This window comes from Aegilops tauschii, chromosome 4, assembly GCF_002575655.3.
Source record: "Aegilops tauschii subsp. strangulata cultivar AL8/78 chromosome 4, Aet v6.0, whole genome shotgun sequence".
NCBI classification, from domain to species: Eukaryota; Viridiplantae; Streptophyta; class Magnoliopsida; order Poales; family Poaceae; genus Aegilops; species Aegilops tauschii.
This window is the reverse complement of record NC_053038.3, coordinates 410037306-410050395: the sequence shown is the minus strand read 5'-3', so window position 1 is coordinate 410050395 and position 13090 is coordinate 410037306. Positions and strand designations below refer to the sequence as shown.

Below are 13090 nucleotides of genomic sequence, written 5' to 3'. Positions count from 1 at the left end.
ATATGAGCATCCAGGTTCTGCTATTGGTTATTGGCCGGAGATGTGTCTCGGTCATGTCTACATAGTTCTCGAACCCGTAGGGTCTGCACGCTTAACGTTCAATGACGATTTGTATTATGAGTTATGTGTTTTGGTGACTGAAGTTTGTTCGGAGTCCCGGATGAGATCACGGACATGACGAGGAGTCTCGAAATGGTCGAGAGGTAAATATTCATATATTGGAAGGTTATATTCGAACATCAGAATGGTTCCTAGTGATTCGGATATTTTATCGGAGTACCGAGGGGTTACCGGAACCCCCCGGGGAAATCATGAGCCTCATGGGCCATAGGAGAGAAGAGGGAACAACCCACAAGGGGGAGGCGCGCGCCCCCCAAGGGGAGTCCGAATAGGTAGGGGAGGGGGCGCGGCCCCCCTTTCCATCTTCCCCTCCTCTCCTTCCCTCTTCCCCCCTCCGTTGGAAGGAAAAGGTGGGGGGCCGAATCCTACTTGGACTAGGAGTCCAAGTAGGACTCCCCCCTTGGCACGCCCCTCCTAGGCCGCCGACTCCTCCTCCCTCCCTTTATATACGGGGGCGGGGGGCACCCCAAAGGCACACCAATAGTTCTCTTAGCCGTGTGCGGTGCCCCCCTCCACAGTTTACCACCTCGGTCATATTGTCGTAGTGCTTAGGCGAAGCCCTGCGCAGATCACATCACCAACACCGTCGCCACGCCGTCGTGTTGACGGAACTCTCCCTCGACCCTCTACTGGATCAAGAGCTCAAGGGACGTCATCGTGCTGAACGTGTGCTGAACACGGAGGTGCCGTACGTTCGGTACTTGGATCGGTTGGATCGTGAAGATGTTCGACTACATCAACCGCGTTACATAATGCTTCCGCTTTCGGTCTATGAGGGTACGTGGACACACTCTCCCGTCTCGTTGCTATGCTTCTCCTAGATAGATCTTGCGTGATCATAGGATTTTTTTTGAATTACTACGTTCCCCAACACGCTCGCTCGCCTTCTCCTCCCCTGGGCCTGCTGGTCTGTGGCACATTGGCCTCCCCCATCCAACAGCAACCCTCGACCGCCTCCTTCATCGCCGACGCCGCCGCCCAGTTTTGCCGGCGACTCTGCCAGCTGCCGGTGCCTCCACACCCGCCCAGCAGCGCTGCCCACTCTCACATCGCCCGCCACCGCCGTCTTGCCACCGGGGAGCCCACTGCTTCCCACCCCCGCCCCCCACCACACATCCGCCCGCGACCAAGAAGCCGCCTCGCCGCCCCGGCCAGATCCTCACCGGCATGCTCGTCGGATGCTGGCCCACTCGTCGGACATCGGCAGGGCAGCTAGCTGGTCTGTGTGCGCCGCGACTCCCTTCGCCGGCCGTCTCCTTCGTCGATGCCCGCAAGATGTTCGACAATTTTCCAAGGTACAAAATGGACTCCGCTGACGAGTTCTTTTTTCACAATTTCCTTTGCGACTCCGATGATTCGTCGCCCGATGACGAGGAGGAGATATTGGCTGCCGTGTTGGTCCATCACCACCTCAACAGCCAGCGGCCGTTGTTCCGTGGCTCTATTCCGGGCCAACTTCCGGCGTTGAATCGCAACCGAGAGGGCGGACATTTTCTTCTTTGGAAGGACTACTTTGATACAACAAACCCGTTGTTCAAACATCAAAAATTCCGCCATCGTTTCCGTATGAGTAGGCATCTTTTCAACCGTATTAAAGAGGGGGTGGTCGGCTATGATGACTATTTCGAGTGCAAAGAGGATGCCGTTGGCAGGATTAGTTTCTCTTCTTATCAGAAATGCACTGCGCCATCCAAATGCTTGCATACAGAGTGCCCTGTGATCTCATTGACGAGTACGTCCGTATGAGCGAGTCTACATGCCTAGAGTCCCTGTATAAGTTCTGCAAGGCTGTTATTGTTGTGTTTGGCCCAGAGTACTTGAGAGAGCCGACTGCTGAAGATACAACCCGTTTGTTGGCGATGAATGCCAGCTGGGGCTTCCCAGGGATGCTTGGCAGCATATACTGCATGCACTAGGAGTGGAAGAAATAAGGGCCATGTCAGGGCTTGCACTGTCATACTAGAGGCCGTGGCGTCTCAAGATCTCTGGATCTGACACTCTTTCTTTGGCATGACTGGATCAAGACAATACCCAACCCCGTCGGAGAGAAGAGGAAAAGATTTGCCCAAGAGCAAGGGAGTGCTAGGAAGGATGTCGAGCGTGCCTTTGGTGTTCTGCAATCTCGATGGGGCATCGTTCGGTATCCTGCTAATACCTGAAGCATGCAAAAACTGTGGGAAGTGATGACTGCTTGTGTGATCATGAAAATATGATCATAGAAGACGAGCGCCCGGAACGTCTGTACGATCAAGAGTTTCAGTTTCAGGGTGAGAATGTTATGCCTAAGCATGGAGGAGCGGCAACGTTTGAACAGTTCACCCAATTTTATCATGACATGCGTGATTGGGAAACTCACGTGCAACTGCAAAATGATTTGGTTGAGCATATGTGGGCTTATGTTGACAACCAATAGATGTATCTTCTTTTATTCGTTTTCAAAACTACGTGAGACATTTTTATTTTTATTCGGCTTGTAAAACTATGCTATTTTATTCGGTTCAAACTATGTTACAATGTAAAATAGGGCGGCCAGCCGGCCATGCCGGCACATATTGGTCGGCGCGTCGGGCGCACTGCCGACCCATGTCTAAAACAAGACGGACGCCAGACGGGCGGCCAACCCAAACGGACAAAAAACGAACGAAATCGCCGTCCGTTTAGGTCGCTCCATTGGAGTTGCCCTTAGTGCCACACTTGTGGCACTGATAGGCTCGGAAATTTAAAAGTGGCTTATTTTCTAAGCAGGAAGAGAGGCATTTCCTTTTACTAGCTCCCTTGGTCAAAACGAGGCTCCAAAGCCGGGCTTAGTTGGAATGGCACGAACAAACAGAAAACGGACCCCGACCGAGGTCGGACACAAAAAGCTGTGCCCGGGGCCACCGGTGAGTTTCACGGGAAGGGAACGGGAAAATTTCCCCGAACGCGCCACTGCAAAATCCAGACCCCGCCCACGAAAACCTCAAAACCCCAAACAAACCCCGCCGCGCACCGTTCCCCACTGCCCGCCCCCCCTACTCGCGCTCTAGGGTTTTCCCCCGCCTCTCGCCGTCCCCCGCCCCCTCCTCCCCGCAGAGGCGCGGCGCTCCGATGATGGCGTGGGCGGAGGACGAGGCCATCGGCCCCGACGTCGCCTCGGCGGGGCTGCACGTCTCGGAGCGGATCGGCCGCGACGCCGCCGCGCAGCCCGACCTGGAGGAGGCGCTCGAGGCCTCGCGCTACGCCTCCCACCCCTACTCCTCGCACCCCAAGGAGGTAGCCCCCCCCCCCCCCCCCCCCCCCCCCCCCCCCCCCCGCCACCGGCCGCGTAATGCGTTCTAGGGCATGTACGCGCTGGAGCCGTTTATCCGCGGCAGCGTATCTGCTCTTTTTCGGTGTATCCGAGGCTTGCAGCGGAGCTACGCGTAGGTTAAGCAGCATTAGTTCTGGGGGATTCGCGGGCGTTTTTTCAGTCTTTCTGCTCTCCCTTTTGGGTTGGAAGCCGTCGAAGGCTGAGGAGAACACGATGGGGTTGAAATTGGACCTGTTTACTTGGAACTTGGTAGATAATCGAGGTTGATTTTTTTACATAGATGCAGCGGTGTATTATTTTGTCAAGTTTGGCTGCCTATGTGGAACTTTGAGGCAAATCCTGTGAAATTTCATGTAAATTATGGGAAACAAACGAAAGGTATAACCGTGCGCATTTGGCAATTTACGTGGGAGACTAAACCAGGGGGATTCTAGTGTTTTTGGGGCCTCCCTGTTTTGGGGTTGTACGCAAAACACAAGACGAAAACTGTGTAAACTTTGCAACATCACCGACCACCGTGTGAAGCAGTGAGCTTCCTTCTTTACTAAGATTCATGTGAGCAGGCCTAAGCATATAAGCGAAACCGCAAAGGATGCATCTGAGCTCAAAGGAGAGCTTAATCATGTCTCTCTGCAAGCTCATTGCCGTTGTACAATGCTATTTAACAGTAGACCCTGTAACACTAGACCTCCATATCGTAAAATGCACTTGTGTTTCTAGGTGTGTATTAGTATTTACTAGAATGCATGCATATATTCACTTCTAATTTCTAATTACGCTTAGCTTCAGCTTAAACTCAATAATCTTTTGAGTCTGAGTTTGGGTTGATTTGGTGCTGAGCTGAGCTCGTATCTTGTTGAGCTGAGCTTGTCTGCAACATCACCTGCAACTTCTCCTTGTTGCCTGTGAATTCTCCAACATCCTTTGCAGAACAGATTGATTACAGTATATGCCAGTTAAAGCAACCTCTGTTTTACGTTCGAGAGCCTGCAGCACAGTACTACCAGCCCAATGGCATTCTTGTTCTTGCCATGCGGAGGTTATTTAAAATTTGCTTTTCCCACCCACTTAAACTCTTTTAGGCGATGGGCATCCTTCATTTCTGGTGACAGATTCAAAGTTCTACTCCCTCCGTTCCATAATTCTTGTCGTGGTTTTAGTTCAAATTTGAAACAAAATTTTAGGATTTAGGTGCTATTGTTTTTTTCTTGCTTGTTTCTGTGGGAAGTTTTTGCCTCAAACACAGTTGATCCTCGAGTCTTGCTATAATCAACAATTTTCATGATACTGGATAACAATTGTTGATATTAATGATGTAGATCTTCCCTTACTCCTTGACTGTAAAAGTGCACTTTTGCAATCACATAAATACATTGGTTTAGTAAGGCCTAGTCTTTTCTACCTTCTGTGTGAGTTGTAAGTTATATTCTGAAGTTATTATGCATTTTGAACACAATTTTTTTGATTGTATTCTTGTGAAGTTAATAACTAGGTAAGATACTTTTATGTTCTGCTGCAGTGGCCTCCTCTGGTGGAAGTTGCAGAAACTCGGCAGCTTCCTCCTATGCTGATTGAGAGATATAATGCAGCTGCTGGTGAAGGAACAGCTCTTTGTGGAATATTTTCTGAAATACACCGGGCCTGGGCAACTGTTGACAATTCATTTTACATTTGGCGCTTTGATAAGTGGTAATTCATTATTTTTGTTTGTTCACCCCCTTTGCTGACACACAACTTAAGCTAAAAAACGCCAGTGATACTTTATGATGCGACTCTTGTTACTTTGCATCTCAAAGCTCGTCCATTGTTTTGAATAGTTTGCCAGGTGCAGCACAGTTCCTCTGTAATTTTTTTCTAGATAATGCCTTAATACCATTCCTTTTGATATGCATGTTTGTTTGGTCGAAACTGAGTGTAATGAGTCTATGATGTGTTACCTTCTATTAAACCAAGCATCTATTATTGTCTATGAAGTTGTACCTTCTTTTATTGTACCTCACATTTAGGCAACATAACTGTATAGTAGTTGTTGAAAATTATCTTCCTGTATTTCTGTGTAATCGCATAGATGGCAAAGATCATGTCTGATTAGCAAAAGTAACTTCACCTTTATATAGTTAAATCCAATGATTAGCACAAATGATCTCACTTCTCATCAAAATTCGAATAGTAATCCCCCTCACTGGTGATAGGCCATGTTTGTCGCTAACCATCTAATACATGGCATATTCTTTCTCTATTTACCAGGGATGGCCAGTGTCAAGAGTATCATGCAGATGAGCAAGCAATTTGTGCTGTTGGACTTGCTAGAGCAAAGCCTGGGATTTTTGTCGAAGCAATCCAGTACATTTTGATTTTAGCAACTCCTGTGGAGGTAAGAATGCTTGCGGGTTCTCCTGAGCAAAATTTGAGATTCAATCATTAAACTGAGAACTTGAAATAATTTGATAACCTGTGAAAAATATAGTTTGGAAAAGAGGGTCAAATTTACTCTTCCCACTAGCCTATTTTCTTGCAAATATCGAGGTAGAACAGAAATTTATATTTTACAAAATGATGGACACAACTCTTAAATCTATTCTTCAGTTTTTTTTGGGTTTGCATGTGACTATTTTGGCGTTCCACAATGCTTGACTAGTGGAGCACTGGATGCCACCCCTGTCTGGCTAGTTGCCTATAGCCATGTCATACCCTTTAGTTCTGCCAAGGTGATTAGATCACCACGCAGCATATATAGGGATGTATGCAGTGAACTACGAAAAACATCAGCATGGAGCTTACCAACAGAATACCAAACTAGTCATTATTTTCTCTCCTTCCTGTCAACATCTGTATAGGAACCTAACAATGCCCTTGTGTGGCTTGCTTGTTAGACAGAAATAATCTGTAATAACAATGGTTATACTGATACGAACGGTTAGTCGGTTACCAGCTGGACCATCTAGAATTGCCGAATTATTGATATGCTCAGAATCCAATTAGACGGATAATTTTTGTTTGCTTGATAGAAAGAACTCATTCAAATGATTGTGTTCATTTTTTCATTTAAGCCTCGTGCAGTCACGTTACTGAGATCCCATTTTAATTAAGATTTGTGGAAATAAAAGTTGCATATGCCTAACAGCTTCATGGCTGCTACTTTCTGTTAGGACAGAGAATGCTGTAGGTATAATATTAGAATACTAGAAGTGATTTAAAGCAATCAATTATAGTGAAGTATCATTTATTGGAGAATGATACACATCACAGAAACGTCTTCTGCTGAACTGAGGTTGATATAAATCCTCTGGTTACGCAGCTGTTTTCCTTTTTCTGATTTTCCATTGATTGATTGACATTTACTGTTGCGAACCTGCAAATCGTGCAAGCTTTTACAAAAGTTACTATCTAGGATACTTATTTTCTAGTCAATAAATATACACTCACCTACATCTGTTGTGTCAGGTGATGCTTGTTGGAGTTTGCTGTTCTGCTAGTGCTGATGGAACAGATCCATATGCTGAACTTTCATTGCAACCTTTACCTGAGTACATGATTTCTACTGATGGTGTCACAATGACATGCATCACATGTACAGATAGGGGTCAGATTTTCCTGTCAGGACGTGATGGGCATATATATGAATTGCAATACACAACTGGTTCAGGTTGGCGTAAACGCTGCCGTAAAGTTTGCCTTACCACGGGTTTAGGCAGTCTTCTTTCCAGGTATCAGCTGTGAAATAATCTGACCTTTTTCTTTGCCTTTTATGTGTTTCTGGTCACCTGCTTATTCAGTTGACTTGATTTTCAGGTGGGTCCTGCCAAGTGCGTTTAATTTCTCTGCTGTTGATCCTATAGTGGACATGGTTATTGATGAGGAGAGGAACACTATCTATGCACGCACAGAAGGCATGAAATTGCAACTATTTGATTTAGGAGCTAGCGGTGATGGTCCCTTGAAAAAAATCACTGAAGAAAAGAACCTTGTTGATCCACGAGATGCACCTTATGGTGGTCGAAGGCCTAATGCATCAAGAGCTGCACGATCCCCAAAACCATCAATAGTATGCATCTCACCTTTGTCCGCCATGGAATCGAAATGGCTCCATGCTGTTGCTGTTTTATCAGATGGCAAGAGATTATTCATTTCAACATCAGGTGGAAGCAGTTCTTCAGTTGGACTGAACTCTGGTTTGCAGAGGCCAAGCTGTTTAAAAATTGTTGCTACTAGGCCTTCCCCACCTCTAGGGGTTGGTGGGGGACTCACATTTGGTGCTGTTTCTGCTGCTGGCAGAGCTCAGCCGGAGGATCTGGCGTTAAAAGTGGAGTCTGCTTTCTATTCTGCCGGCGCTCTTATAATGTCAGATTCATCTGCTACAGCTATGTCCTCCCTTCTAGCTGTGCAGAAAGATTCTGCTGCCCAGTTATCACTGCCTAGTACCTTCGCAACAGCTTCTAGAAGCTCTAAGGCTCTCCGAGAAACAGTCTCCGCTTTGCCAGTTGAGGGTCGGATGCTTTGTGCTTCTGATGTCTTCCCACTTCCAGATGCTGCTTTCATCATGCAGTCTTTATACGCTGATGTGGAATGCCTTTCAGCATTCAGAAAACCTTCTGAGAAAGCATCTGTAAAGCTGTGGGCCAAAGGCGATCTTCCTACCCAACATATCTTACCACGGAGAAGGATGGTAGTATTCAATACAATGGGTTTGATGGAATTAGTTTTTAACAGGCCTGTTGACATTCTAAGGAAGTTGTTTGATGGGAACACCTTGAGATCACAAATAGAAGAGTTCTTTAATCGCTTTGGTGCTGGAGAGGCTGCAGCAATGTGCTTAATGCTAGCTGCGAAGTTACTTTACACTGAAGATAGTCTGATAAGCAATGCGGTTTCTGAGAAGGCTGCTGAAGCATTTGAGGACCCTGGGCTTGTTGGAATGCCTCAACTTAATGGCACTACTGCTTTGTCTAACACTCGAACTCAGGCTGGAGGCTTTAGCATGGGACAAGTTGTTCAGGAAGCAGAACCTTTGTTTTCCGGCGCATATGAAGGGCTTTGCTTATGCTCATCCAGACTTCTGTATCCTGTGTGGGAGCTTCCAGTTATGGTGGTTCGGGGGCTGATAGGTTCCAATGACCACGGGGATGGCGTGGTCGTTTGTAGGCTTTCTACTGGTGCCATGAAAGTTCTTGAGAGTAAGATTCGTTCGTTGGAAACATTTTTGAGGTCCAGAAGAAACAAGAGAAGAGGACTTTATGGGTATGTTGCTGGCCTGGGAGATTCTGGTTCCATACTGTACAAAACAGGGCCTACCATTGGTGCTGGTATCCATAACAATGGAAAGAGCCCCTACCGCATTAGAGACATGGACTCTGCAGATCAATCTGCATCGAATAAGAAGCCACGGTCGCTTTATACATCAGCAGAACTAGCTGCTATGGAGGTAACATTTCTGTAATTTCTCAAGGAAGAGAAAATCTAAATTTGTTTGCTTAATACTTTACTTGTATAACAGGTGAGGGCAATCGAGTGCCTTAGGCGGTTGCTTCGAAGATCTGGTGAAGCACTTGTTCTACTTCAACTTATTTGTCAGCATAATGTTGCTCGCTTGGTTCAGACACTAGGCAATGATTTGCGTAAAAAGTTAGTTCAGTTAACTTTTCATCAGTTAGTATGTTCTGAGGATGGTGACCAGCTTGCGATGCGGCTTATTTCTTCACTCATGGAGGTAGCACTCTTCTCCCTCTCTCTCTGCTCTGCCCAAACTGCCAACAAAAAGGGAACAGCCTTGGTGATTCATCACTCATTGCAGTTTAATCTGTACTTTCATTTGATTTTTGCAGTACTACATTGGCCCAGAGGGCAAAGGAACTGTTGAGGATATCAGCACTAAATTGAGGGAGGGCTGTCCTAGCTACTTCAACGAGTCAGACTACAAGTATTACTCCGCAGTTGAGAGTCTCGAGAAAGCATCTATGACAAACAACCAAGACGAGAGGGATATTCTTGCTAGGGAAGCCTTCAATCTCTTGACCAAAATTCCAGACTCTGCTGATTTGAGTGCTATATGCAAGAGATTTGAGAACCTACGGTTAGTTCCTTACTGAATCATCTTGTATATGATAAAACAAATCTATAAATCCTGAACAATTTCATTTATTCGGTCTGCAAGCTGACATTCTCTGTGTTTTGTTGAATGGGAGTTCAGATTCTATGAGGCAGTAGTGCGGTTGCCACTACAGAAGGCTCAAGCACTTGATTCCAATGCTGATGTTATTAATGGGCAAATTGATGCAAGGCATCATGATACTATAACTGCACAGCGTGTACAGTGCTATGAAATAGTTATGAATGCTCTGCGTACACTCAAAGGTGCGGGACGAAGTGGGGCACCTGGTCCAGTGACTGCCCTTGATCCAGCTTCTCGAAGCAAATGTATCAAACAGATTATTCAGCTAAGTGTCCAGTGGCCAGACACAGCTTTCCACGAGCATCTATACAGGACACTTATTGAGCTTGGTCTGGATAATGAACTTTTGGAGTACGGAGGCTCCGATTTGGTTGCTTTTCTTCAGAGTGCTGGTCGTAAGCATCAAGAAGAGGTGAATCCTAATAACAACCTGGTATTGTTAGAGATGTATTTAGTATGTTAACTCAATTGAAAATTTTGTTAACGTGTTGAATCTGAAGGCCTTGTAGAAGAGTGTAGAAGAATATCTTGCATTTTATGTTGTATTTTGTTCCATTTTTGCTTGAGCTGGCTGCCTTATCGATCCTACAGGCTCCACCACTGCCTCAACTTAATATTGTTCTCATCTTAATAAAATGGAAATTGAAATTATTAACATGAGTTCATTTAGTTTATATCCTGTTTAGTGTTAGCTAAAAGGTACACCATCTGCTAAAGTTTACATGGAGCCTGCCCATATCTTGTCTAATACCAGCCGATTCAATCATACTATCATTCAATTGTTCCTGCTACTTAGTTTTCTTTTTCCTCTGATAATCTAAAAGTGTCTTCTTCAACTTCTGGCTATATGATTCCTTGCATTAGAAATGCCTGTACGTTTGCTAGATCTTTCCAAGTCATCATCATCGTAACTTATACTGAGTTCAAGACTTTACTGTGTTAATAAAAGAATATACATGTTGTGCTGTCCTGATTGTCTCTTTCTTCCACTTTTAAGGTTCGAGGGGCTCCTAGGTTGGATGATTTAGGTGCACCTATTTCTACTAGCCAAACGAAGTATCTTGAGCTCCTAGCAAGGTACTATGTTCTCAAGGGGGAGCATGTTGCTGCTGCCAGGATGTTATTGATATTGGCAGAAAGGCAGTGCTCCAATGCCGAAGAAGCTCCTGCTCTTGATCAGAGGTCTCCAGATTTTGTTCTGCTTCTTTTCTTTACCTCCGTATGTCCATGCGTTGTATCTATTAACACCTAACTTTGGAATCCAGGTATCAATATCTGAGCAATGCTGTGCTACAGGCCAAAAGTGCAGGCATTGCTGCTGATTCGTCGAGAAATCCTATTGACAGTAGTACAGTGGATCTACTTGAAGGCAAACTTGCAGTGCTTCGGTTTCAAATGCAAATTAAACAAGAACTGGAGTCTATGGCTTCACGGCTTGAAACTATCCCAGGCAGTTCTGAATCACCCAGCGACCCCTTTCCTCGTGATAATGTTCTAGCTGATGCAGAATCTGCCAAGGAGGCCAAGGACAAGGCGAAAGAGCTTTCACTGAATCTTAAGAGCATTACTCAACTATACAACGACTATGCTGTTCCATTTAATCTTTGGGAGGTACGATTTTCTGTGTTTCATGGAATTCAAGTTGGATCACAACATTGTTACATGATTTCAACTCTTGCCTTTGTGGAGCTGAGGTCTTAGCAAATGGACTTCTCAAAACAACCTTTCATGTCCTGTTTGTTAGCATGCTCGTGTGCATTCCACTTATTCACCTAAAATTTTGAACCCTAACCAGCATTGAAGTTGCATGAGATGTTGGTTGATGTGCACTGTAAGATCATGCTGGCTTATGTTTACTATGATATATTCCCTCCGTTCCCTAATATAAGACCTTTTTAGCTATTTCAAAATATTGGCTACATACATACTAAAATGAGTGAACATACATACTAAAATGTGTCTAGATACATACGAATCAAGAAAAAGCTAAAATATTAGGGAACAGAGGGAGTATGAAGTGTGCACTACTGGGAAATCTTGCTGCTAGTATCATTATGTTTCTTTTCTCAAAAATAAATCATGCTGCTCAATAAGTTTGCCTAGTTCCAAAACAAAAGAACCTCAAGGCAAACTGACGTTCTGGCTTTGGTGTTTCTGTTGTTGAGTCATGCATTTGTACTTAGGAGTGCCTTTACTTCGTAAGGCTTACATCGGGTTTGGGTAATTACTCAAAAAGTTGACGGCTTAAAGCTTGTTGTTGTTGTTGTTAGGTTTGCCTGGAAATGCTCAACTTTGCAAATTACTCTGGAGATGCTGATAGCAAAATTGTCCGGGAAATTTGGGCCAGACTCCTTGACCAAACACTGACAAGAGGTGGTTTAGCAGAAGCATGTTCTGTGGTGAAAAGAGTTGGCTCAAAACTAGATCCTGCAGATGGAGCTTGTTTACCTTTGGATATAATATGCCTTCATCTTGAGAAGGCTGCATTGGTATGTGTACATGGCATCTATATATATATATATATATATATATTTCATACTTAGCAGCAGTGCACTTCACAGGGAGACTTGTATCATCAAATGCTCGTATCTACAGGATAGGTTAAGTTCAGGACAAGAATTAGTTGGTGATGAGGATGTTGCAAGAGCCCTTCTCGGAGCCTGTAAAGGTCAAGCCGAGCCTGTGCTTGCTGTGTATGATCAACTGCTATCGAATGGTGCAATCGTGCCCTCACTTAATCTGAAGCTGCGGCTTCTGAGATCAGTTCTCGCAATCCTTCGCGAATGGGGAATGTCGGTCATTGCCCATAAGCTAGGCACCACAACTGCTGGGGCTTCGTTCTTTTTGGATGGAACATTTTCGCTGAATCAAACAGGGTCTTTGCAGAAAGGTGTTCGAGATAAAATAATTAGTTTGGCAAACAGGTAAGCAACGTAATCCCCGTGAGTCAAATTGCTAATCCTTTTTGTTTATACTTGCTATTTTAGTGTCACCTCTTGTAAATCACATAAGCACCACAACTCTACATGCTCACATTGTGTTTGCATCTTCAGGTATATGACTGAGGTGAGGCGATTAAATCTCCCACAGAACCAAACAGATAATGTGTACCGAGGTTTCCGTGACCTAGAGGAGAAATTGTTATCTCCTTACTAGCCATTCTTTATTTGTCCTCTCAACATTGTAAAGTGTGGGATGCACATTTGTTGTTGTACCAAGTATGGGAATAAAGCCAAGACATCTTGATTCAACTGGGCATCGATCTCTCATACGCTGTTTATCCATCTAGTGGAATTTTGTGCAAGAACCCAGGAGAGGGCTCATCACGGATCAAATTGTTTGTACATCCTTTATACGTCAGCGTGGGTCTGCAGAACTGTTGCCTGAATTTTGGAAACAGGGCCGTCAACCTCTTTTCTTTGCGCGTCACTATGATATTGGTTTGTTACTGCATTGCTGTCGTTTGATTGTGTTGTGATGAGGTTGTACAGTTCTGTAGTTAAATGATTGTT

General features: G+C 45.0%; 1 protein-coding gene across 1 annotated transcript; it reads left to right on the top strand.

The window, feature by feature from the left end:
• Positions 1-3091: 3091 nt before the first annotated feature.
• Positions 3092-12829, top strand: LOC109733293 (nuclear pore complex protein NUP155). Its single transcript, XM_045227913.1, has 13 exons — positions 3092-3372; positions 4929-5098; positions 5657-5783; positions 6854-7116; positions 7202-8831; positions 8904-9116; positions 9232-9479; positions 9597-9990; positions 10576-10760; positions 10844-11189; positions 11849-12067; positions 12174-12502; positions 12632-12829. The coding sequence occupies exons 1-13, from the start codon at positions 3208-3210 to the stop codon at positions 12732-12734; spliced, it is 4392 nt and encodes a 1463-aa protein (XP_045083848.1). The 5' UTR covers positions 3092-3207; the 3' UTR covers positions 12735-12829.
• The last annotated feature ends 261 nt before the right edge of the window (positions 12830-13090 follow it).

Excerpts from the sequence above, each read along its gene's own strand:
- LOC109733293 (XM_045227913.1), top strand. The coding sequence starts at position 3,208 with ATGATGGCGTGGGCGGAGGACGAGGCCATCGGCCCCGACGTCGCCTCG. Across the intron at positions 7,117-7,201 it reads TTAGGCAGTCTTCTTTCCAG|GTGGGTCCTGCCAAGTGCGT; the intron begins GTATCAGCTGTG and ends CTTGATTTTCAG. Across the intron at positions 11,190-11,848 it reads TTCCATTTAATCTTTGGGAG|GTTTGCCTGGAAATGCTCAA; the intron begins GTACGATTTTCT and ends TGTTGTTGTTAG.